At 48.6% G+C, this 26,487-nt stretch overlaps 1 protein-coding gene across 2 annotated transcripts; it reads right to left on the bottom strand.

The window, feature by feature from the left end:
• Nucleotides 1–490: 490 nt before the first annotated feature.
• Nucleotides 491–24,963, bottom strand: STEAP3 (STEAP3 metalloreductase). 2 transcript variants are annotated; one of them, XM_041473171.1, is made up of 6 exons: nucleotides 24,646–24,963; nucleotides 12,632–12,684; nucleotides 12,201–12,469; nucleotides 11,208–11,735; nucleotides 9,476–9,640; nucleotides 491–3,807 (listed from the first exon to the last, which is right to left on the bottom strand). In XM_041473171.1, exons 2-6 carry the CDS (start codon nucleotides 12,681–12,683, stop codon nucleotides 3,517–3,519), a joined length of 1,305 nt encoding a protein of 434 aa, XP_041329105.1. In that variant the 5' UTR covers nucleotide 12,684; nucleotides 24,646–24,963; the 3' UTR covers nucleotides 491–3,516. The 2 variants fall into 2 exon arrangements, with proteins under 2 accessions (XP_041329105.1, XP_041329104.1); XM_041473170.1 differs by having other exon boundaries at nucleotides 12,201–12,684.
• Nucleotides 24,964–26,487: the final 1,524 nt, after the last annotated feature.

The raw sequence follows: 26,487 nt of genomic DNA, 5'->3' as shown, positions 1-26,487 counted from the left end.
ATGCAATGCTGCAGATCCAGAAGTTGGTTGATCTGGCATGCCACTTGTATGAAAAAGTGACTTAAGAAGCAGAGAACAAATTTATAGTATTAAAACTCCATCTTTCTTTGCAGTCCCCCATCTGGAACTCCTTCTTCCTTGAACTCTGTATCAACAGCACTTTCTATTTAGTGAATTAAGCTTGTCTGATCCTGTGCTACAAGAGCTGTGTAGTATCAGTAGCCCTCTGTAATGAAATATGTGTCTGCACACACTTGTGCCCTCTCACACGCATAGGAACTCTGTAATTGAGCCCTGGCACCATGGGTCACAGCAATGATCATTTTATTACATTGATAATGAGATTCTACAAGCTGCTGGCTGTAGTGGGTTTTATTTCTTCGTGGTCAAATTCTAGATAATCACACTACTCTACTACTGCCATTAAAGTAATGGTTTTGTTTGGGGGGAGGCAGGAAAAAAGACTCACACGAGCTCTGATATAATTATGTAGATCTGTTCAGAATATCTTTATATAACTACAGAGGCCAGAGATTAAAACTGGCCTTACTCTTACAGCTTTTCGTTTGGTTCTTACATATCCCAGAGGCACATAGTAGGCAGTACAGGAAATAAAAATACAAAGATTTTTACATTCAAGCTATATATTCTGCAATAAGATACATATATTTATGTGTGTGTGTGTGTACACATATACAGAGAGAAAAACTTCAAGTACAAAACCAGTTAAATGGTAAATTTTAAGCCAATCTCACTGAATGTCCCATGCATATCAAAACTGCTTAGGGAAAAGATAACTGAAAAATTCCTTACTTTCATTTGCAGCATTCCAGAATCAAATAAATGACTCACACAGTTGTGTCCCATGTTTTCAGGACCAGATGCATACAGAGGGCATCATGTGAAATGCTGTTCTGCATTTATAAGGATTGGTTTTGGTTTTCAAAAGGGATGGTGGCTGGCTGGCCAGTCTGTTGGCACAGGCATTACCTGGAGACAAATGACCAGCTTTTTTCTTTAGATGCTGTAGAGCTGCAGTAGCTGTGGGGATTTTGAGCTGGCTTGTCTGTCCCTTTGGGCTTGTGTCCATCTGAAAAGCACCATGCTGACTCACTGACTGCCCCTCTGCTCATGGGAACTGTCCCTTTGCCATGGGAAAGGGTTTGTAGGCATGAAGTCCTGTAAACAAAGCCAGGGTGCAAACCTTCTGCTGGGCAGAAAGGTGAGTCTTTAACCTTGCAGTGACTCAGAATAAACCATTCTTTTCCCGTTGAAGACAAAGCCTGTGTAATGCTCTTTCTCTGCCTCCTAATCTTTTTTGGCCACCAGACAGTAGTCTTGCCTGACCTAAAGATGTGAAATGAAACTTAGATGGGAAAAAAAGGCATTGAAATACACCATAAAGTGTGTAAACTGGTGCTTTTGTGTTGTCTTTGACTGGTGATGAATTGGAAAATATGACTTAAAAACCAGGCTTGCTGAATCCAGTCGTCCCTCAAGGATGAATTAAACTGGAGTGGGTGGAATTATATTCAGGTGAAATGGTCTCAAATCCATGTGGAAACTTAACCTATCACCTAACCAGAAATAAATAGTGTCGGGTCATCAGTCTGCTTGGAGAGTGATTTGGTCAGGTGCCAATCTGGGCTAAGTTCTGGAGGTGGAGGGGAAACCTAACAAACTCAGCTTGCTGAGGGGGACAGTGGTAAAGAAAGGTACTTTCACCATGTTGTTCAAACCCCATGAAAACAACAACAACAAAAAATCACCTTATTATGAAATCTAGGCTTTCCCCTGAAGAAGCAGCATTTGGAGACTTTACTGTAAGTGTTAGGCAAGAACTAACAGTCAATGTCATCACTGGCCACATGAGCAATATTTGGAGAATACTACTCACTGTAGTTACTGGAGACTAAACAGGGAATTCTTACGAGTCTTTGTCTGTGTAGAACTCTTCCAGGTTATGGGAGCAATGTTGGCTTGTAGAAGACTTTACGTGCCCCAAAGCTGATAATTCCACCTCTCCTTTACATTAACTGGTCTGGTACACAAGTACTCCCTTGTCCCACAGGCTGCACCTCATTTGGTGTTTCTCAAAGCAATACTGAACACTGTGTTTTCCTTAACTGTAGGAAAATGAGGCTATTCCAGGCATGTCAATGTACCTGACCTTACTGAGGTAGTCTTCTTGTGTCATCCCGATTGCTTGCTTTTACATGAGCTTCCGTGAATGGCTGTCCATTCACTGTTTGGTGATCTGGATGTCCAAAACATAAAGAATTATTCTGATAAAGAGTAAGAACTTCATAGAAAGCAACAGGTGAAACATGAAATCAGGACAGAAATATTTGCCCTGTGCCTTGTCCACAGTGGGTGTGAAGTCAGAAGAGCATTTCATACCTGCTTTGTGATCTAGCAAGGGACTTTTTAAGGTGTAAGGCAATGAATTTATGTGCCCAAAATGTACAACATGTTTTCAGATTGTGGTCAAGACTTGATCCCTTTGCAGGACTGTTCAAAGAACTTATTATTGCTAGTGAAACCAGTGGGTTTAGAGCTGCTGTTTTGTTTGCTTAAATGGGAATGTTCAGGTGACAGCCATTTCTAAAAGCTTCACCCTATTATTTGATGTAAGGCCAGCTGGAAGGCCTTGGTTTTCTCCGTGTAATTTTGTGAAGCAGCAGGCCTTTCCAGTAATTATCCTCGCTCTATTTCAATCAAATACTGCTTGAAACTTTGGCTCAGTGTAACAGAGAACATGCAGTAGTAGCTGTCATCTCAGAGCCAGCAGTGCAGACATCTGGTATTGGGGGTGTCTCCCTCTCAAATGCTTTTATACTCCTGGAAAAGGTGCTTTATTTCCTCAGCTTATAAACATGCATCAGGCACTGCTTCCAGGACCAGAAGTGCTGTCTGTATTTGAGAGAACAGGGATAGTGGGCTTGCTGTCAGATTTGATGATTTTAGTAAAACCTGCTGTCACAGTAACGAATATAGCTGTACTGACTTGTCCACAGAGTTCATTGAGGAGAACAAAACCAGAGGCAATTGATCTTTCTAAACCTCACTGCCTTGCTTGATCCATACACTCAAGAGGCAGGGTATCTTTGCTGTCATAAACCCCAGAAAATCTGTGCAACCTCGTATTAAAAAATAAAGGCATTTACATTTATGAGAGCAGCTAGGAAAGCAACTGAGAAGTACTGGTTTGGGGAGCTGCCAGCCAGCACCTCAAGTGACTGATCTGACTAACAGAGTCCATCAGTTTCCATGTGTATTAGTGCTGCTAGCTTGGCTCTCATAGTCACTTTTAAGGCAATAACTGTCCTAGCAAATCAGCAATACAATTTAACTGCTACTGTCTAACCTAGTTTGATGGTCATCCATTTTCTAAAGTCACCAAATTTTATTATTTTATCAACAATACCATTATACCAAAACATACATATATTTAAGAAAAAGAAACACCTTTATAGAAATGTTGATAGTGCTTCAAAATCCTCAAAGCTGGGGCTGTTAGACATTACTGGAGGTCTCCCCACTTGAGAATTCCCCCGTTGCACTGGGCAGAACAAATTTGACGTATCTGCCCTTCTCCCAGCCCCTCCTGATTCTCAGAAGTCTGTGCTGGATGCAGGGCAAACTGAAGATGACTTTGGCTATGATCACAGTGCATGGCACGAGCAGTGTGAGGGTGTAGGTTGGGGGCAGGTAGAATTTGTACTGGTTCTCATCGAAGGCCCTCGACCAGCCGTACGTGAGCGTGTGCAGAGTGCTGATCACCAGGGCAAGAAATCCAAGGGAGGACTACAAGGAAAAAAATACACATCAGTTAGCAGAGCACCTTGTGCCTGGCTGTCTTCCTGTATTTTTGACATGATTTTCTAAGTGTACATGACACAGAGGAAGCAATGGGTATTCCTGAGTTTCCTGGACACAATAAAACATGGCTGGAAACCTTTCCTGGGGAGTGTGCCAGACTGTGCTTTTCTTTGTCTCATCAGAGGTTAAGTGTGACATTAGAAGCTCAGCAGGAATTTCCCAGAAGGTGCTGCCAGCTCAGCAGAGAGGAGGGCTCCTGCATCCAGTGAAGCAGAAGCCCCCAGCCCCTGCTGGGCAGGTGGGCACGGGCAGCTCCCAAGGGCTCCTCCCGAGCTGCAGCTGCCAACTCTGCTCTGCCAGCTCTGCTCTGCCAGTCCCTGGCTGGCTGGGGCTTCTGACCAGCAGGATGAAGCATCAGTCATGTGGCTCTGGACCACAGCTGGCACTGCTGCAAGTGGGTGAAGCCACAGCTCCACAGAGAGCAAAGACATCTTCAGGTGACTGGTGTTCTGAGGTGAGCACCAGCCCCCAAGGGTTTCCTCCTCTGTCTTAGGGACCTCTGTTGGTTCAAAGGCTGTGAAGAGCCCTTTATCCACTCAGGGAGGCAGCAAGAATGCGGCCCCTGTTCTACAGACAAGAACTTCTCCCCTTTTCAGCTGAGATCATGCTCCCAAGCACCCAGAGACAACATCTCCTCCTGAGTATTTCCAGCTCCCTCTGAGGGCTGCTCTCGAATATAGGTTTTTAACTCTTTCCCTCACTGAGGGCTTCCTGCCAGCATCAGAGGTGGTGGTTCCTGAGCCTGCCAGCTCCCACTGCTGCTGGCACTCAGCAGCACTGGGCACTCCCTGTGTTTTCCTCTGTGCAGGCCTTTGCTGCTGTATTTTCACAGAAAAGTGCAGGTGGAGCATCTTGCTCTGCTGCCCTACTTTGAATGCTTGGTCTAAGCCTGACATAACAACCAAATTTCAAGATGCCTACACAAGGAAAATTTTGCTGCTTATGTACCTAACTTAGGGGAGAAAGCCTTTCAAAGCCAAAATATCTGTCTTGGTGCAGAGATCAGCAAGAAACACCATCTTCCTGAAGATATGTCCAGGAAAGAGGCCATGGCAGGGAAATAAGGAACCAGGGCAAGATGGGAGGAAGGACTCATTGTCTTTTGCAAAAACAGTTTCATCCAAAGAACTACTCAATTCATAGATTCTCCCTCTATTTCTGATTGCTGAGAAACAATTAAAAAACCCAGACAACTTTTAAAAATAAACCACGTTATTACCAAAAAAAACAGACCAAGACTCCTCTAAACTTCAGAGCTAATCTTTTAGCAGTTGAGGGGACTGGGCAAGGGAGGGAAGGAGAGCTATAAATCTGCTACCAGATCTAGGAACTTCACTTTTACAGTATCTATCAGGCAGTCATGTGGGTGTCACTGAGTCCTGCCAAGGCAGGGCAGAACTCTTCTCTGTGTTACAGCTGAGCATTACTCAAGGTCATGCCAGGAACAGAGCTGGGAACTGAACCTTAGTCCTGTGTGCAAGCCCACACTTATCCTTTCTTTCATGTCCTTCTTACCAGAAACTCTGTCCATGTCCTAAACCAAAGTGGTAACAAGCAGCAAACCCAACAGGCTCAAGACTAGCTGCATTTGGAAAATTAAGGAGGAGTTTGCTGAAATATGCCATGGTCACAGCTGAACCTAACAGCAGGAGCTGACCCACAGATCATCCATCATTTATAGGTTAAGATTATCTCCAACAGGCAAAAACCCCCCAGGGTGACAAAAGGTTTGAAGTACCAGATTAGGACTCATCTGCAAAGCAGGGCAGGGAAAAGGGGACAGAGCGAACCCAAGAGCAGATGCTTTCTGCCCTGGGCAGGGGGTGCATTCAGTCAGCCAAGCAGGGCTGTGTGCATGGCAGAGATGTCAGAGCTGGGGATAATTACCTTGTGCCTCTACAGTTTCTCTTTCAACAACTGCTGGTACTGGGGGAGAGCAGGAGAGAAATTAAGAGGACAAAAGGTGACAAACCATCACCGGCACTCTGTGACTGACCCACCTTTGTGTGTGGATGGTGGGGATGACACAAAAAGGTTAATTGGCAACAAACACATGGCTAAGCTGCTGGTGGCTGGAGCCAGGGCTGGCAGCTCCTCTTGGAGCACAAACGAGGAGCTGACCGGGGGAGCAGAGGGGTCCCAGTGCTGATGATGGCTGAAGGAGCCATGGCTGCACCCACCAGACAGCTGAATACAGCAGGTCTGTAAGTGCACAGAACCCACGTTTTGCTGATTGCAGCTCGGCTCAGTATTTACAGCTCAATGTACGCTCAGTGCAGCACAATGCAGAGGCTGCTGAGCAACCCAGGGGGGCGATTTGCAGGAGTGCTCAGCCCTGATATCACTCTTATGCTCTCATTGATCCTCTCTGTGCAGTTCCTGGCTATGAAATCTTTCTGAGTTTTGTTTTAAACAATGGCTGAGGCTTTTTTTTTGTACTGTCACATCACAACATGAGGAGTGTGGGGCCAGCAGCCCTGTAGGGTGTTAAAGCCCTCTGAAAGATGCTGTACGAAGACAGTATCTTCCTGATATAGGTTTTGCATGTATTTTCTATTCTGCATTAACTCTTCTACCTCCCCCATTTCCTTGGTGCCTGCAGGCTCCCTGTAACACATCAGCAAAGGTGATCCAGTCACCTGTGGCTCATTTAGAAATGCTTGGGCAGCACTGAAAGCAAAGAGCCCCTTCCTGACCCAGATAAGTTTCTGACTTGTGCAGCCACCAGTACTATGAAATTATTAACTCAATGGAAGCAGCTCTGGCCCCTTGCCCTGCCTCGACAGGAGGGTTAGAAAAGGTCTGATTCCAGGTTCTTTACATCTCATGCTACATGAACTATGAAAGAAACCAGGTCAATTCAACCTTCAAATTCCAGGAGGGCTTCTCAGGATAGGAAGGTAAAGGCAATCATACACATTTTTACTTCTCAGGCAATTAAAGTTGATTTGTAAATCACTGGGGAACATTAAAAACGTCTCCTATAAGTTGAATTACATACAAATTATTCCTGTTAGCCAGTGTTTCGATCCTGTACATTTTCTGTTAAAACTGGACACACAGGGGAACTGTGTATCCAATTTAACCATATTTAATTGAAAATTGAGTGCAGGAGCTACTGTGAAAATTAACCTTTCTTCCTATAACTTTGGCAACAATACAAACGGGATTTTCGACCTGTCAGGCAACAGATGTGTATTTTAATACTGTGTCAGTATATGGCACTAATACAGGTGCACACACTGGCTGTTGGAAAATGTCAGACTTGGGAAGCTCTGGGTAAGGGGACTAAAGTGACTCCTGAATTTGTCTCACATGTGGCTTTTGGTACAGCATCTCTCAAACACCAGCCAGTTCAACTGAGATGGGAACAAACTGCTGCATTTTCTGGAAGGCTGGGGTGCCTGCACTCTGCATTTCACCTCTTTTATGCTGCAGAAGTGCTAGAAATCCCAAATATTTGAGAAAGCAGCCTCATGCTTCACCCTTTGTATTTACACTGTGCCACTGTGCATTAATTCAGGGAGATTTATTCTGAGCTATGTGAATGCAACCTCTGGAGCCTGGAAGCAGTAGCTGTAGCTGCTCTTTTAATTTCCTCAAGAAAGGCACCACCGACTTATTGCGAAGTAAATAATTTAAAAGATCCCTCATTTACAAAAAAAAGTAATATGGAAGCTAACATGCTAGGAGATCTGTATCCTGCTCTTTTTACATGGTATTTCCACAAAGAGACACAATACCAGCCGTGCCTCTCCTGCCTGTGATCAGCTGGGAGCTCGTGTCACACTGTCACGCTTTATTCCATGCAGACAGAAATAGGTGTGAGTATCTTTCCATGAACTAAGCCAGCCAGTTCCCATGTGGGGCAGCCAAGAGCTATTTTGGAACCAAGAATCACGAATTTGTCTGGTCCCAGTGCTGACATACCCTTGGAAAGGCTCGGGAAGAGGTCCCAAAGGGCAGATGGGACAGTTGCGTTACACGCACGACCTGCCACGACGATGTTTGTGTTACATGACACAACACCAGCACCCTCCAGGACAGCTGCCAGGCTGCCTGGGGAGCCAAAGGGAAATGCAGGGGGTTTCAAAGCCTCCTTCCAGGCTGCAAGGAGATACTTCCCTTCTTTTGGGATTCCTGGTATGAGATGTGATAGGACTGATTTATCCGGTGTCCCAGCAGCTGCAGCCCTCCCCTGAGACATGGTGGTGAGAATTAATATGCTCCCATTGTCCAGTCTGAAACAGAGGTTTAAAGCCAGTCTCCCTTCTCCTCGAGGGATGATCTCTTGGGGTCAAGCTCTCCTGGTGCAGCTCTTCTACTCAGTGTAAATAATTACCGGCTACCCCACAGCAAGAGGAGAAAGAAGACAAACTGGATTGCTCATTTGGTGATTGGGGCACTCGTGGGAGAAGCAGGGGAGCAGACTTCAAACTCCTGTTCTAATGAATATTGAATTATTTATATACCACTGAAGAGCTTCTGCAGAGCTTAACAGAGGCTGGATGATAGATATTCACCTCTGCATCCCTGAGCCCTGCCCTCCTCTTTGGAAGGGTTAGGTGTGTGCCAGCGTGGTGCAAAGGGAGGCTCCACAGGGGAGCTGCAGGGGAACGGGGTCCTGGGGGGGCTCACACACCTTGGGTGCCACAGGGTTACAAAGCCTGGTGCATGCTAAGCAGCCCTGCTGTAGGAGGCACAAGTGAAAAGGAGTTTTAGGGCTGTAGGATATGACTGTGGCACAGTGAGTGGAATCTGCCCTCAAAATCAGCTTTAATGCGCAGGGGATACTTGAAAGGTTCATTCTCTGCTAGCTCCGTTAATGAGCCCTAAGCCTGGCTCCAAATGCATCCCTGAAAAAGCTGCAGCCACTGAACACAGTATCTGTGAAAATCCCAGGGGGTAGACTCAGGTCACCAAGGGAATTTGGCCTTTGGGAGCTTGGCCATCACTGCAAGTGGGAGGAAGGCTCCTAAACCACTGGGGAAAAACTAAAGTTTTCTGTACTTTTTAGAATCAGGTATGGCCTTTTCATTGAAATCATACCCAGTTCTCTGTGCTGTGTGGGCTCTGGCAGGTTACAGACCACTCTAAGCCTTTTTCAACTTGTCTATTGAACACTTGGGTGCATGCAAGCTCTGCCAAACCTATCTTTCCCCTGCACTGTCCTCCCAGGCTCTCTCCTTTTCAGCAGCTCACTCTCCCTGAACAGCAAGGGCAGATATGTGTCCTGTCGCCAGCTGTGTCCACAGCGAGTTCCCAGCCTGCCCTCCACAGCCTGGTGCTGTATTTTCCCTTGTATTTTCTCTTCTCCAGAGAAAAGCACCTACCTGAGACAGGACAAGCCCTGTGTGAGAGCAGCACAGCCCCAGGACACACCACTCTGCCCCTCTCTGCCTCCGAGACCTCCTGGACGAGGGGTCTGTGGCTCTGGGGTGCACGGGGAGGTTTTGCTGCTGACACCAATGCACAGCTGCCCTGCCACAGCAGGATGTGCTGGGAAAGCTGGTCAAGCCCTGCCCTGTCTGTGCAAGGGCCTGACTCTGATTCTGCAGAATCACTCTCTGGCATCAGCAAATATCAACTTTACCTGAATGAAACTGAATTCCCTCCAGTTGAGAGAGTTTGCGATGGATGGAAGTGAAGTGATGGCAAGTAACGACAGCAAGCCCAGGGCAATTATTCCAACAGAGATATAAATCTCCATCCTCCAGACTTCCTCCTCTACCCAGACTGTCATCTTCTTCTCCATAGCCTGGCATGACAATGAAGGTTTGTTAAAATGGAGCACTTAGGGACAGAGGAACTGAGTTTTATCTGTTTTGGTTTTGGAAGCAGGTTTCCTGGATGGGCACTGGGTCTTATTCACACCTCCAGCACTGTTTGCCTGTTTGGGAGATGTGGAAATGCTCTCTTATGCCTAAGCCATTTGGCCAAAGCCAGACCTGATTTGAAGCCTGCTGGGAAGAACTGCTCTCAGATCCCATGCCTGTAACCACAGCAGCAAGCCCCAAAGTCACATTTGGAAAGATAATTACAATGAGAACTCAGTTTCAAGCCATGAAAACAAATACAGATGCTTGAATATGCAGTAGTCTCCTAATAACCTTTGTTTTAAGTGCATTTAGGGGGGAAATTGTTCATGCTAATGGAAGGGAAGATGGGTTTTATACTGCATGGCAAAGAGGAACATTTAGAACTGTCCTCTTTAGCCCATTAAATGGCTTTAATTTACTAAACAAAGATGTTGCTAGAAAACAGGAGGTAGAGGGGAAATGAACACAGGATGCTTGCCTGAGATTAATGTGCAACTGTGGCACTTGAGAAGAACCTGCTCAAGGCTGGAGCTGAGAGTCTGGGAATGGTGGGTGTTTGATGGATGCTCTGAACAGTGCCTGTTCAGAGCATCCATCAAACACCCAGCCAAACCAGCCATCCTGCTTCCCTCTGCTCCCACAGTCCCATCCCTCCTTTTTGGGACAAATATTTGGAATCACTTGACCAAATAACCCAGCACAGAAAGCAGAAGGGTTGTGGGGTAACTCCTTGATCACATTCTCCCCTCAGCTGCACAAAGCCTGTGCCATCCCAGGAGGGAGCAGTGAGGAGCAGTGAGAAGCCAGGGGCAGCAAAGAGCAAATCCCATCCTCCCATGGTACCACAGAGCTGGCTGAACTGCTTGAAGGCAGCAATCTCACACTGGATAAACACTGCTGAGAGTGTCCATGAAGCAATAAAGTCCTTTTCCATACCCTTGTTCTTATGTAACTGCTTCTTCACCACCATTTTGTTAAAACTCCTGCAGGCACACAGTGATGAGGACACACAGCCCTCTCTGGGTTATGACTTAGTTACCCCAGCAGGCACAATTATGAACATCAGTGTGAACAAACAGGGATCTCCCAAGATTTTGGGAGCTGAAGGGAACTCTACTCCTCTTACCATTGCATTTCCCCTCGCCTAGCATCTTTCCTGCCTCTGACCTAGTGTCAGACACACCAGTGCCAGGCAAGGCTGGTTTCAAAGGCTTGCCAGTATTTCTGGGGAGCAGTGGCACGGGAGGGTTGATCCTAGCCCTGGGTGTCAGTGCAGAGGGAGCTGTGTATCCAGGGAGATGGCAGCTCCTCAGCACAGACAGGTGGGTGCTCAGCCTGTGCCACACGGCTGACCTGTGGGGGAAGTGTTCCTAGAGAGTTTTTTCCCACTGTCCCACACCTGCTTTGGAAAATGAATGAAAAAACCAAGACATTAGGCCCACCACCCAAGATGTGCTTGAGTTCAGCAGAGTGCTGCAGGAGCTGACCTGAGGAGCACCCCGTTACCTGCTTGACGGCCGTCTCGATTAACAGGTAGCGGTGGGAGCGGCGCATGGGCAGGCACAGGCTGTACACGGCGTGCAGGGCTGCACAGAAGAAGCTGAGGAGACCAATCTGCTTTCGGTGCTGCAGCCACTGGTCCAGCCAGTCTGGGAAACGCCTGTACTTGGTGCCATAGTAGAGCTGGGAGCAGGCTGCCAGCACCCCGGGCAGGTAGACCAGAGACAGCATGACGTAGGACACGCACGGCAGCGTGGTGTTGACCACCTCGATGGGGATCTTGTACAGCTTGTTCTTCTGCTCCCTGATGTAAGGGTGGATGACCTGCCGGATCAGGTTGTAGGTGAAGAAGCAAAGAAAAAGCCCCAGAGCCAAAAAGATGGGGATTTTCCAGGCAGGCAAGAGGCGCAGGGGAATGTTCTCGATCTCACAGGCTGATGACATGCAGCCCATGTCCACAGGGGTGAATCCCATGACTTGAGCAATTTCTGCTATGGTGCGCTTGGCTTCTTGGTTATTTGAGCAGATCAGAACCTGCAACAAACAAAAATACACACATAGGGCAAAGAAATCAGGCTGTTGAGATCGAGTGCATCCAGAGGGATTCTGTATCACAGGGAGCCTATGTTATTCCACTGAGCATCACAATTCCTGGCAGGCTTTTTGACAGGGATTTACCATGGCTGCCAAAGACCTCTCTCCTGGACAGATTTCCTTTCATGAATGTACTGCCAGTTTGTTTCACTGGCTCTGTTTAGATAAACAGACAACTGAATAATACTTTTCACGTACGCAGATGCTCCAAAAACTACAAAGTGTGAGCTGAGTGAAGGTACTTAATTTCGGGACAAAGAAATGCAGAAGCTAAGGGGTGGTCTCTGGATGCCACAGCCAGCACTCAGGACTCCTTCTCCTGGAGCCTAAGGCCATTTCCTGATGCTGCCAGACCTCGGCTGCTGAAACAGCTGGGATTCAGCCCTTGCTGGAAGAAAACAATACCTGCTTATTTCCATCCCTGGCACCCGACTGCAGCGTCCACGCAGAAACCACATTAAACGCCTTTACCACGGTGCAGGCTGGGAACAGGGAGGCCAAATACTCTGCATTGGATTCCTTGTGATGGTTGATCTCCGTGTTGTTGCTGACGTCCACCAGGATCTTGCCCACCAGCACGTCAGCCAGGTCACAGAGGGTGGAGTAATGCTCCCTGAAAATCGCCACAAAGATGACATCCGCCTTCTTCACGGCCTCGGCCTGGAAGGTGACCTCTGCTGCAGCGGGGAAGAGGTTGGCTTTGCGCTTGGGGTTGCGGCTGCCGACCACCACCCTGAAGCCGGAGCACACCAGGCGCACGGCCAGGGAGCGCGCGAAGTCCCCGCTGCCCAGCACCCCCACGGTGCGGCCGGCTGGCGGCGGGGGGCTGCACTCACCCTCCGTGCCCCCATGGCCCAGCAGAGGTTTGGCCATGTCTCCTCTGGACATCCTGGCAGGAAAAACAAGGAGAAATGCAAATTCACGGTGGAGGTCTCGCAGAGATCCAGACCATATCTGGAGTCATGGGGAAAAATGTCACTTAGGCCATGCGGACACATGGTTTTGGTCCCAGTGGCCCAGGACCTGTTTGCCAAACCCAGCAGGAAATGTGCAGTAATGTACAGGCACCACTGGAGGGGCACAAAACACCATGCTGGGTTGGAAGGTGAAGGCTTTTATGGAGGTTTCCTAGGGTAGTGTGCTCCAACACCTGCTGGTGCCCTTCATGCTGGCATCTATAGGAATGTGCTCCTTGTTGACCAAGTGACAAAACTATCCTTTGTCTCCTCAAAAAGGAAAAGAGCCCAGAAGTTTCTCTCCTCAATTAGGTGAAAAGACATCTCATAGGACTTGGGGGACTTCAAACTTAAGGATAGCTAATAGGACAGGAGCCAAAAAGTCCTGCTTGAGCAATTTACTAGAAAAAGAAGAGAAAAAAGAAACTAATTGCTTTTGTGAGGTGTTTTACCAGGACCTTTTGCACCTGGCTCGGTTTTTTTCTGTAAAGAGTTTTGTTATTTTGCCTCTTATTAAAACTTTTTTGCTTCCAACACTACCATAGAAGCCATCCTGCTGATTTTATGCCTTCTAAGGTAGCTGAGCTACCATGGGCATGAAATAGATCTCTAAGAGCTTATGAGACCTGGCTCAATGAGATCCCTGTTTCAGGTATCTCACACTACAAAGCCAGCCTAACACTAGCAGCAATCAGGACCAGAAGCTCTGAGATTCCCATGGAGCTACCAGACATCTCCTAAAGAAGGGGTCCATGAAGATCCCTGAGACTACATCTGGAAAAGCTGGAGGGGTGTTTCTGATTTGCGGAGCAGAATCAAGGCAGAAAGTCAAATTGAAATGAAAGTGTCCTAAAAGTGGTAAATGAAGAGAGTTTCAGCCCTTGCCTGTCCCAATATTTGAGTCTGGCAAGAACTGTTTGCTTCAGCTCTTTAATGAGTAATGAGAACTTACCGGTGACATTTCAAAAATATATTAAAACATGATGGGATTTGCTCATGAAAGATCTTGATGAGCTTTACAAACGTTAATGAATTTTGCCCTGTAACAGATTCGATATTGAGGGCATGGAGAGTTTTTAAGCAGATCAATGAATTCACAGGCAGCACAGCAGCTGAACCTGGAGGTCAGAAGAAGCTTGGGCAGGGAACTGCCTGACTGCTCATGGGCTGTGTCAGTGGCTCAAATGTGCCTCCCAACTTAAGGAACAGCAAATTTACCCTAAAGGAATGGACAAATTCCTGAGGGTGACATTTTAAGAGGGCTCAGAAGGCAGCCCATGGAACTTCCACACCAGGACATCTGGCTTTTGTATTGGCACACTGCTAAAGATTATATTAAAGACTGTAATTAACAGACTTGTGATATACTGGGGATGGAGAAAACTGGTTTTGGGGGAGTGCAGTCTTGCCTTGTATCTCGTCAAGTTCTTTCAAAGTGAAGGTGACCATTTGGATGGGGTGACCTAGTCCCTGGCACGGGTTTGTTTTTCATAGGCTTTTGGAAATGTCCTTCACCCAAGGCTCTTCTGGGATTGGCACAGCAGTGGTGCAAAGGGGAAGAGCACTTCTGCATGAATAGTTACCAATGGGAAACAAAGGATGAGAAGAAATAAATTATTTTCATAATGGGAATAGGTTGCCAAAGGATTTCCCTGAGGATTTATGCTGTTCAACATGCTCATAAGTCATCTGGGAAAGGGAGTGAATATTGACAAGATGGAACTTGTGTGTAGTGATCACAGAATCACAGAATGGTTCAGGTTGGAAGGGACTTAAAGATCATCTACTTCCAACCCCTTGCCACGGGCAGGGACACCTTCTACTAGACCAGGCTGCTCAAAGCCCCATCCAACCTGGTCCACCAGGTTGAACACCTCCAGAGATGGGCACAGGATCTCTCTGCAACCTGCTCCCATGCCTCACCACCCTTATACTAAAGAATTTCTTCCTAATATCTACTCAAAATAATTTAGAACAGTCAATCTTTCTTGTGAAGAATCTGCAAAAGGATCTCCCTATTTGAAGTGCCTGAGCACCAAAATTCACTACAGACACTAGAGAGACATGGCAAGAGTTGCCTGTGGGCATAAACTCCCCATACCATATATACACTTTAAAGAGCTGTAAATTTGTTAAAACCACTCAGAAAAATTATCAAAGGGTCACATTACTATGAAAACACCAACTTGGTGGTCCCTGGCAGACAAACATCAAGCACAGCCTCCAGTTACTGGAGGAGATCTCTCACACAGCAGCCAGGATCTCAATCCTGCTCCTCACTGAAAACCTGCAAAATGCCTTCAGCAGATGGACTTTGAAACTATAATTTACTGTCCTGGGTACAAACCCATCATGGTATCAGTGACAACACTGTTTCTATGGCAGAGGTCTGTCTGCTCTCCTTGTCTCTCACCAAGCACCACCTTATCCCAGAGACCAAAACTTGTGCTCATGGAAGAAGTGCTAGCAGGGCAAACAAGTGCCAAAGAAGTGCAAAAAGTGAGAGGGATGACTTTCAGATCTCTGTCTGCAGAGATGCTGGGGCTTTTTTCCCCTGGTCCCTTCTTATCAGAAGTTTTATCACACACTCACTGTTTTACTTTTTAGAAACCTTGCTTCACCTAAATGTACTCATGTCCAGAACTATTTGTTCTAGGGCCAAAGCTATTGTTCAGAATAATTAGCCTGCTCTCCCATACCCCCCTCCCCTTTTCCACCACCTGTGCACACAAAATATTACCCCAAAATAAAGAAACACATCTCTGTCTCTCAGCCACGGGGGGAGAAATCAGCATTCAGGGTGACAAAGTGATTGTTACCCAAAGACTCGTTTCATAATCAATTTATGGCACCTCAAAAGTTCTCTCTGTGGTCCCACTGGGATGTAAATGTTGCTGCAAGCAATTTTTCTTGTAGTGTGTTTCCTCTGTCCTGCAGCTGCCACTGAACATGTAGAGAGATGCCGGCAATGTTTGGAGATAAACATCTTTGCTGTCTCCAGTTATTTTGATTAAAAGGGATGACAGAATTAAACAGCCTTTGAAGTCAGCAGGATAGTTACAAAGTAAGAAGACTCAGAATCTTTTCTGTGAGTTTTGGTGTGATTATTTCAGTCATGCTCTGACTAGTGGGGCTTTGGAGCAGGACTCATCCCTGCTGCCAGCCCAGGGTGGGATTTCCCTGGCACTGGCTGCTGCCTGTGGGCTGCATTGCTGTCATTGCCATGCACTGAAATCCTCCTGAGAAAGGAGGGGAACAGCCCTCTTTCACCATAAACACATTTCACCGAGACAAACACTGTGGTCTCTGCCTAACAGATGCCTGGCAATGGACTGTCTGATTAGGCAACAGCTTTCCTTCACTTCTGTATCTCTGGGGAGCACGCAGACCCCCTCCTCCTGCCACCACCCCATGTCCACGCTGCTTTTTCTGCATCTATGGACATGTCACCTGCTTGAAACTCCCTCCCAAAGCTAATTCACCACAGCAAGGCCAACCCATCCAGAGTGGGTGCAAAGCACCTTGGCCAGGATGCTGCAAAGGAGGTCACGAGTGACTATCATGGTGTTTAGACATCTTCAGCATCTTCAGACTTAGAGAAACCCCATTTATTGATCTTCCATGCCAAGCAAACTGCATCCCTGCTGAGTTATAGCACATGCAATTCAAGGAGATCAGTTTCTTACCAAGGAAGCTACAAGATGATTTAAAGCACAGCCCAATGGGAATAAACAAGCTCCAGTTCTAACTGGGCAGCAGTTCCCTAACTACAATACTGAATGCAATGTACAGCTGCCCTCCAGCTCAGCTGCTAATGACACTCTTACATCGCTGCTGTATCCACCTGTAGCACACTTGTTCCCATGTGCACTTCAATGATTGCACTGCCACTACTGCTGTTAATTGCAGGGCAATGGCAGCGATGGGCAGTGAGCAAGATGGGGAGCTCCCCTCTGCTGGGCACTACAAAAACTGTCCAGAAGGCAACTTCTGCCCCAAGGAGTGGGATCAGACAGACAGCAGCTGCATGAAATGAAGCAGTCAAATCTCTGTTGCCCAGGCAGAGGGAGGGAGGGGTTCTCCTCACAGAAGAAAGACAGGGATAGTTCTACATATTTTGCACCTGAGGCTTGTCAGAGGCTGTTAGCTTAGGCTCAGTGCCAGGCAAACAAGGTTTTTCTGCCTCTGCCCACACTGAGAAGCCTCACTCAGGTTTTGCAGCAGGACAGCCGTTCTGGATGGAGCTGGGCTGCAGGAGCCCACTCAGGTGTCCCTGGGCTCACAGCAGAGTCAATCTGCTGAGCAGATCATCCCCCACAGCTACTGGGGAAGAGGCATGCTTGTTATCCTCTTTCAACAGACGCGGGGAAAGGAGATACTAACAGTGATGGGACTCCAGCAAGTTTGTCTGGGATGACCCAGATATCTTTCACCACGACTTTAACAATGAGACCTTCTTTTGGGGCCCCTTTCACATCCTCTGGTGCAGGAGGATAGCCTAGCTGGTTCCTGTAATTTGCACTCCAGAGGTGTTTGAGTTGTACACGCTGAAGAAGGATAGACCTGTGGTAGCAAGGCTTTGCTTCACCTCTGGACAAAAAAAAATCAAGATTAATTTCAATGCCCTGGTATTCAGATTTATCAGATAAAAGACAAGTTAGTTTTACCATAACTCTAATAAAAAGGCAGTGTTTTAAACATATCAAAATGTGCTGAAGAATATGGCAGCAATCTCATACAGAGCTCCAACAAATATTCTGTCCAGTGAAACCAAACAGGTTCCTGTCTGCACAGAAACCCATCTTTGAGCTCAGCCTCACATACTCAGTCTGCACCACCTTGGCTAAAACAACTGCTTTTATGTCTTCCCCCAACGTCAGTGTTTGTTTAGACTGACCACAACTGAGTCTCCATAAGCTGTGGATTCATCCCGTTCGGGTCATCAAAGAGCCTGCTCTGTGCTTCAGCTCCTGCTTGGGTGCCACTCGAGATAAAGCACATGATTATTACACACATTCCTTAACGAGCACATGGGCTGAAAGACCAGCAGGCTCATGAGGAATCAAACCATGCAGCAGAGCCTTTGGCCAGGTCACTGCAGAGGAGTGCCACGATTTCTGCACTGGGAAGGTCCCTCTGGGCCCTGCCAGCCATGGCTGGCACCAGCTCGGTCCCACAAACACACACTCCAGGGAAGGGGTGATCTCTGCCCCCAGGGGACTTCCAGTCTGCATGGAGAGACCTTTGAACCATGAAGCCAAAGCCCTGCAGCCTCTGTTTGCAGAGCATCTCTTGCTGTGTTAACCCTCCAAAAACCCCAGCTGGAGAGGAGCATTCAGCACCTGAAGCGTTCCACTCAGGTCTTGCTCTGAGCAGAAATACTCTTTTTTTTTTTTTTTTTTTTTTTTTTTTTTTTTTTTTTTTGCTACCACCATTTTATTTCCAGGGAAAATCAAATGTTTAAGTCTCTTTCCCCCACACACAGCATCCCTCCCAGAAGCACAGCAAGTGCCATGAACCTGAACCTGTTGGAACTGGAACAGATTTAAGTAATAAAAGAGCTTATCCAAAGCTGCTTTAATCTCAGCTCTGGCGCACATTTCTGGAGAGCTTGCAGTCCTGCCCAGGCTGACTGGAAATGACTTCCATAGCTCTGCCCTCAAGAGAAAGTCAGGGAAACCAAGCCTGCTGCCTTTTTGCTTGCCCCTTTTCTTCTTTCTCCTTCCGAAGCAGAGTTATATCCCGAATGGTGCAAACCAGGAACTGGCAAAAGATGTAAATCGCCCTTCCAGAAAAGCCATATTGCAAACCCAGCTGGGCTGCCAGCCAGGACATGACAATGAGGAAATGCTGGGAGCTGGGCTGTCCCTGCTGCTGTCCTTCAGCCCACGGGCACACGAGACAGGGATCATCGGGGGGCTGTGCTCCCCATGCCCTGCTGCTGGGTGGGGAGGTGGGACAGGGACCTGCGGCAGGGAGCTGGTGCTGCCCCAAGCTGGCATCACTGTGTGCCGAGCATGGCACTGTGGGGACACGGGACAGGCCTGCTGAGGACTCCAGGGACTGCTGTGACCCCAGGCCTGCTGTGGGCTCCAGTACTGCTGTGGGCTCCATTACTGCTGTGGGCTCCAGGGACTGCTGTGACCCCAGACCTGCTGTGACCCCAGGCCTGCTGTGGGCTTCAGGGACTGCTGTGACCCCAGGCCTGCTGTGGGCTCCATTACTGCTGTGGGCTCCATTACTGCTGTGGGCTCCACTACTGCTGTGACCCCAGGCCCGCTGTGGGCTCCATTACTGCTGTGGGCTCCATTACTGCTGTGGGCCCAGACCTGTTATGACCCCAGACCTACCGTGACCCCGGGCCTGCTGTGGGCTCCAGGACTGCTGTGACCCCTGCTATGTAGCTCCAGGAGTTGCCACATGTCCCCTTGCAATTGTTCTCCACCCTGATGCACTTTGCATTCACAGGTCCTCATCCCTCCTCCGGCCCCAGGGCAGCTCTTTATCTGATTACCTCATTATCAGGTATTTATCTGCTAAAACCACTTCCAGAAGCTCCTGCTGAGCCCTGCTTTCTCTCCTCGTTATCTCTCAATCCAGTTAACCTTATCCCTTCCTCTTTTACCCCAAAAGGACATGGCAAATGATTTGCCTTCTCCTCTGCACACATACACGTTCTGTATTTGGAGAACAGGTTTCATATCTCCCTTCGGTTTTTCCTGCACAAGTGAAACCCAACTCTTTCATCAGAGCTGTTATTTACTGAATGTCCAAAAACTCAGCCTCTGTTCCTTGCTCTCATTTTTCTTGGAGGATGCCCAGGACTGCATTTTCCAACTGAGCCCCTAAAAGGCACCACCTGGAGCAGAGACGCTGCTTCCCCAGTGCACCACTTCTCTTTATCCATCCCAGAAGACTGTTTGCTTTTGCACAACTGTGTGCCCCTGTTAACTCATGGGGCACAGTGTCCCTGTCCTCTGGCTCCTGTGACCAGTGGCTGGCTGGTCACTCACCTGGTGTCCAGGCGGTCAGTCAGTCCTACCACACAGGACAGAACATGTGCCCTGTTTTTTTTTTAGACCAGCTCCCCAGCTTGTCACGATCTTAAATTCTTAGTCTCTTCTCTAAAATGTTTCCAGTCCCCCCTAGCTCAGTGTCACCTACAAATTCGGTATCTGCCTCCCTAGTCCATCACACACTAATGAAAACACGGGCTGACAGGCACTGACCCTCCCAACTCCATACAGCCTCTGGTTTATACACTGAAAAATACTGAGAATGTTGTTTTTGGAAGCCAGCAGTGAAGCCCAAGGCATGTCCATGTCCCTAACCACAAGATGTTCTTCACCAGGACCAAAATTCAAAAATAGCTTTCAGAACAGGGGAAAGTAGAGGAGAAAGGGCTACCAGAATTTCCCACAGGGACAAAATAATCTCTTTTTCTCATACAAGCTCAGACATTTTGGCTACGGTTCTCCTGTAGAACTACACCAGCTTGTGATCACTTTGCAGGGACAGTTTCTCTGTGCAATAATAAACCCTCATTTTAATGCTGAGCAGGAAAACCACCTATCTATGATAAACAACTGGAAAACAAACCTTTGGCCTGTTTTCATCAAAACAATGTATTTTAAAGCAGTTACCAACAGGTTCTATCATAGATATCTTCACACTTTTCTCCCCCAAATTTGTCTCCATTTGCAGCGCCACTTCTCTGCAGCAAAGTCCTTGTCTGAACAACTTCCTCTGCTCTTCTGCAAAAACATCTTGCTGCCTGTGCCCACTGTGTTGCCAGAGTAATGACAAGTCTGAGAAAGAACTACCCTGTAATAAAACATCCTGAAATGGGAATCTGAACGTCTGGGAAATCCTGAGGTGTCACTGTAAGACCGTGGAAGGCACAGACCTGAAGCAAGACAGAGTTTGCTAGAGCAGTGCCGATGCTGACACAGCACACAGGAGCTTATCTGGCTGATGTGACTCTGAATGAGAAGGTTATTTTCTCGGCTTAGCATCTCACAGTTCTTAAGTGATATAAAAGGGTGGTTTATAACAACTTCAGATGCTGTACTTAAGTCTTGTATGGCTTCTCTTGCTTTCTTTCGGGGTCTTCATTCTCTTGCTCTTAACAAGTTAACAACTCAGTGACTCACCCATTTCTGAGCCTTCCCCTCCCCAAGTGCAGGAAGAGCAAGAAAGCAACCCAAAGGTGGAAGCTTCTCAGGTAGATCTAGTAATTCCCTGCAGACAGACACGATGGGTGGAGGTGTTCCTGCCTAAAATGAGCTGGGGCTTCCACCCTTCTCCGGACCTACCGACGTCAGGCAGGCCCTGACTTCAGCAGTCACCACAGGGAGCTGGCAGGCTCCAGCTCTCTCTTTAAAATCTCTTTGTTTCTTTCCAGGAAAGGCATGGAGGAATTGTGCTGAGCATGCACAGAAATATTTGTATTGGCTATTTCCGTGCTGCAGTGCCTGTCAGAAGGGTCTCCAAGATCAGCACTCTCTTGCCTTTCTGAATTTGCTTCACCCAGTCACTCAGAAGATGCACAGGAACACACGGGGAGAAGATGCCTGGGAGGCAGCGTGGGGTGGAAGGAAGACACAGCCTGTGGCAGAGGGCCAATCCATCTCCTGCTGATCTGTTTTTCCCCTTCCACGGAGCACAGACATGACACACAGTACAGAGGTAGCTCTGAGCCAGCCCTGAACAAGCACAGTGGTGAAAACAGGAAAGGCAACCCATGTAGCGCCATGTACTGCCTCTTCTGATTTTCCCAACAGCTCCTGGGAAGCTCCTGGGAGAGGGGCAATCAGCCTTGGCTGACCAGGTAGTTATCTTTGGAGACACAGATGGGTGGGAGAGGGATGCTCTTTGCTGGAAGTCAACCCACTGCCCTGCCTTCCCCTTCCTCTCACACTGCCTTCAGTCCAGCACCCTGCACAGCAGATCGAGCTTGCTTCACCTTTCCCCTGCACTGGCAGTGGTCTTGCAGGTGAGCCCAGAGAGACCACAAATACATGCAGTGTGAACAACGTGCCTCCCCCCAGGATCCCAATCCTCAGTGAGACCCATGTGTGCTGGACAAGTACAAACATCACATATTTCAGCACTGTGCCAAGCTGCACTGGCACAGGTTCTGTCCTGTATCTAACCCAAACACAAGGATGTGGACCTGCTGGAGTGAGTCCAAAGAAGGGTCACAGAGATGCTCAGAAAGCTGGAGCCCCTCTCCTATTAAGACAGGCTGAGAGAGTTTGGGTTGTTCAGCCTGGAGAAGAGAAGACACCAGGAAGACCTCAGAGCAACTTCCAGTACCTGAAGAGAGCTGGAGAGGACTTTTTACAAGGGCTGTAGCAGTAGGACAATGGGGAACGTCCTTACAGTGATGGAGGGCAGGTTTATATCAGATATAAGGAAGAAATTATTCACTATGAGTGGTGAGGCACTGGCACAGATTGTCCAGAGAAGCTGTGGATGATCCATCCCTGGAAGTGCTCAGGATCAGACTGGATCAAGTTTAGAGCAATGTGGTCTAGTGGAAGGCGACCCTGACCACGGTGGAACGAGATGATCTTTAAGGTCCCTTCCAACCCAAACCACTGTGTAGCTCTATGAGCTATTAGTGCTTGCACATGATCAGGCTCCTTCACTGGTGGGCATGTTATGGACAGACCCTGATTCTTGAAGCCTACATCCTGTGGGGAGCTCTTAGGACATTTTTTTCCAAAGACTACAGTGGTGTATTCATACTAAAGGAAATGCACATGTTGCCACAACCAAGACTTTAGAGAGACTCAATGAAAATCTGAGAACCTGGAAAAATGGTGGAACTTCATCCTCCATACCTTAAACACCAGGAAAATTACCGAAATGTTTAGGCCCCAGAGTATGTAAAGGCCTTTGGAAATGTGTTGGAAGCTCCCACGTCACTGATTACTATCAGAAGCTTTTTACTTTCAGTTAAGTGACAGTTCACTTAAATTTAGATGAAGATGGGAAGCTGTTTAATCCACTGTAGGAAAATCCACTATAGGAAAACCTATGAAGAAGCAGTAAATTCAAATTTGAAAATAGCATTTTCTTCCATTATCATATTGACAAAAAGCTAACTCTAATCAGTGATGGTAAACTTATAGATAACAAATTGGTGTGTTTTAATTCCTGGTGTGTGACACTTCTTATCACAGCTGCCACTGCCTTTCCCACCTCTCAAGAGAGCTGGCATGGCTGGCCTACTTCTTCCATCATCGGAAAAAATGTGTTTCCCTTGAATCTAAACCTGCTTCTATTTACGGGCGTGATGTTACAAGGCCATAGTCAAAGCATAGTTCTTAACAATAAAAAGCAAAACAACCCCAAAACAAAAATAAAAAGCAAAATAAACAACAAAAAATTATTATGCTGTCAAATAGCATGTTTTGGGATTTGATGTGGTTTTGTTAAACACAGACTTGTTGAGTCATCAACATTTTCTCCTTTACAATCACAGAGGAAATCAAATATGTGCAGTGACTGCGACATCTTATATTACTGTACATTTGTTTCACAGCAAATGTGGTCTTAGAGGAAAACGAAAGCTTGATGCAGTATTTAAATCTTATTAGTCCTGCATCTCCTCAGCCCACAGGAGTATTGATGCTGTAGGCGACAGCCTTCCTCTCCTGCTGTCTCTCAGTTTTGGTTTCTTGCCACAGCAGGCAATTCTCTATGTGTTAGTTTTATTTAGACTACTCTGATTGGAATGATCTGGGGTTCTCTATACCCCTCTGCCCAGCTCAGGCATTATGAACACAAACACTCCCCCAAGCTCCATCTGTCATGGGCAGATGTCACACCCTGGACAGGGCCACAGAACAGGGACAGTCCACCCCAGCTTCCATCACCTGTGGGATGTTCCTACAGTCACCTCTACAGTTCCTTCACAGCTTTCATCCCTCTTTACCCTTACATGGATCAAATGCTGAAGTCCCCCTCAAAAAGCATCCAACCTTTGCAGCTTTTACAAGTCCCTAGAGCGGTTCAGAAACCCCACAGCTGCTCACTGCTCGCCTCTGAGGGATCCTGGGCCCTGGCCAAGATTTTCCCCAAGTTTTTTTATATCTCGGTGCTGATTCCTCCGTGGCTGCAAAGAGCCACTCATCTCCTCAAAGCATTTAGTGAGCTGAGAATGAAAAGTGAAACCTAAGTGCCAAGTGCTGCTCCCTGAGGAGCACAGAGCACATCCATCCATCCATCCATCCATCCATCCATCCATCCATCCATCCATCCATCCATCCATCTGCTCATTCATCATCCATCCCACTGCGCTCATTCAGAACCGGGAGCCCGACCCGTTCCGGGGGCTTTGTGTCCGGTTGGTGCCAGAGACAGGGAGTTTCCCTCAGCCGCACGGATGTGTCCAGCAGCCAGGGAAGGGAAGCGCTTCCCGCGGGCAGCCCGCACCGCACGCAGCCCGGCGGACCGGCATCCCCCCGAGCTCTGCCACTGACCGCCCGGACCGAGACGCGCCGGCCCCCGCAGAAATCTCCGCCCGGGACGCGGCCCCAGCCCAACACCAACCCTCGCACCGAGGCGTCCCAAAGCGCCCTGGGACCCCTGCCCGAGCCCAGGGCGGAGCGGGCCGCGGGCAGGGAGCAGCCGCGCTCCCAGCCCCGCCGCGGGGATCCCGGCCCGGCGGAACGGGGGCCCGGCAGCAGCGTTCGGCGGCGGGGGAGCCCCGCTGACCCGGGACGTTCCCGCCGGGCAGGGCAGCCCCGGCAGCGCCGAGCCGAGCCGAGCCGAGCCTCCCCCGCCCTGCACGCCCGGCGCGGGCAGTTCGAGCCCCGTTGGCGGCTGCTCGCCGTGCTGGCGGTGCCCGAGCCCCGCCGTGCCCGTCCCCCCGCGCTGCTCACCTCTGCGCGGCGGCGGGAGGGCGAGCGGCGCCGTCCGGCAGCGCGGAGCCGAGCCGTGCCGTGATGTCAGGCCGCGGGCTCCGCCCTCCTGCCCATGTGCCCGCCGGGCCGCGGGCACCGCTCGGCTCCGCTCGGCTCGGCACAGCCCGGCTCGGCACAGCCCGGCTCAGCGCCCAGCCCGGCACCGCCCGCTCAGGGTGAGGGACCCCCAGCCCCGTCCCCGCAGGGCTGCGCGGGCGTCACTGCTGTGCCCGGGTTAAACACACGCGGGCGGGAGGGCATCGCTGCCGGGGCCGGGCCGCGGTGTCCATTACACACGGGAGTCTAAAGGAGACCTGAATGCTCTATTTATAAACTAATTTCAGAGCCAGCCGGTGTCTCATTTTAATGGGCGGGTGCGGCTTGTTGCGCCTCTGCCCCTGCTATCAGGAGCCGCGCACTCGTTGTGGAAAGCTGTGCCGGGAGGCGTGGAGCAGATAATGGTTCTTCACCCAAAGTGTTGTCCTGCTGCCAACAGCCCGACAGTGCCGCACGGCCCCGCTCCGATGGACCGGGACGGCGCGCTCCCAAAGCTGCCGGGAGCTGGCACCAGAGGGAGAGTCTCCAGGAAAAAGCACTGGGGAAAACCCACAGGAACTTGAAAACAAATCCCTCTGGACCTTTGGTTTGCTCACTCAGTAGAGGAGAGGAGGGAAGGGATCTGAAGGGGTTGTCTCTTCCGCCCCAGCCCTGGGGAGGCGGTTGCAGTGTGTTTGAAGCCCGGACAGAGAATGTGCAGCCCAACTGAATCCAGCCTGAAGTGCTTCACCAACCCTGCAGTCAGGAGGGTTTTCCTAATCTTTGCCAATTGCCATGGATATGCCTTCCCAACATCCCAGGATATGTCTTCCTGGGATGAAACAAGCCCCATTTTTGGCCTCTCTCCTGGGCAGGCTCTGATTTTAACTATCTCAGCCCATTCTCACTGCTATGCAGATGTCGCCCCTCTCCAGTCCCTGTGCTGCCTGCAAACGGGCTCAGATGCCAGCCGGTGCTGGCCCAGCTTGCAAGGGCACTTGCCACCTCTCACATTCATGGGGTGGGAGATACAGAAACCTGCAGATATGGGGAGGCTTCAGCAAAGATTTAGGATTGCTGGGAAAAGTTCCTGTTGGTGACTCCCAGTGGCTGCACGCTGGATAAGAGCTCCAGAGGCTTGGGATGCTCAAACTGCAAACTTGGAGATGCTGTGAGTTCCCTGGGTATTGGACAATACTGGAGAGGTGTGAAAACCTATTGATGTCGTTAGGAGAAGGAGGATCATTGGGATAGCTGTACTTCATCACCCCTCTGCAAAGGCCATCTGTGACTAAATGCATCTGGTAGAATGAGATTACTCCTTAGCCCCTTCTTGCCTGTAGTGGCCCCTGCCTCCTCATGCCTATCATGGTGATAATTTATATGCCATGATCAGCTTTTTGTGGAGAGTGAAGGACAGAAATCATCGAACACTTCTGCACCTGCTATATCTTATTAGCTGCTCTCCCACATTATGTAAAGGACAAATTTTGCCTTTAAATTTACTTACAGAATCCATAGTCATTGCCTTGTTTGCCTTGGTCATTGCAATTCATCTTACAGATTTCTCTTTGCTCTCTCAGGTCTTTGCACTGCGTGGGTCTCTCCCTGTTCCCGTTTTCTTGTATGGGGCAAGGCTGCTGCCAGGGCAGTGTGATCAGTTCTGTGGGTAATGACCAACCCTCTGGAAATGCTGAAATCTGCTTCTCCTTTTTTTAGATTGCACTTCCTTTTTTGTAAATTAGCATACTTTTCACTGAAACACCCTCTGCTTTTCCACCTTTA

Source organism: Pyrgilauda ruficollis, unplaced genomic scaffold (assembly GCF_017590135.1).
Source record: "Pyrgilauda ruficollis isolate IOZ18807 unplaced genomic scaffold, ASM1759013v1 scaffold3, whole genome shotgun sequence".
Taxonomy (NCBI): Eukaryota; Metazoa; Chordata; class Aves; order Passeriformes; family Passeridae; genus Pyrgilauda; species Pyrgilauda ruficollis.
This window is presented reverse-complemented; position numbering and strand designations above follow the sequence as displayed.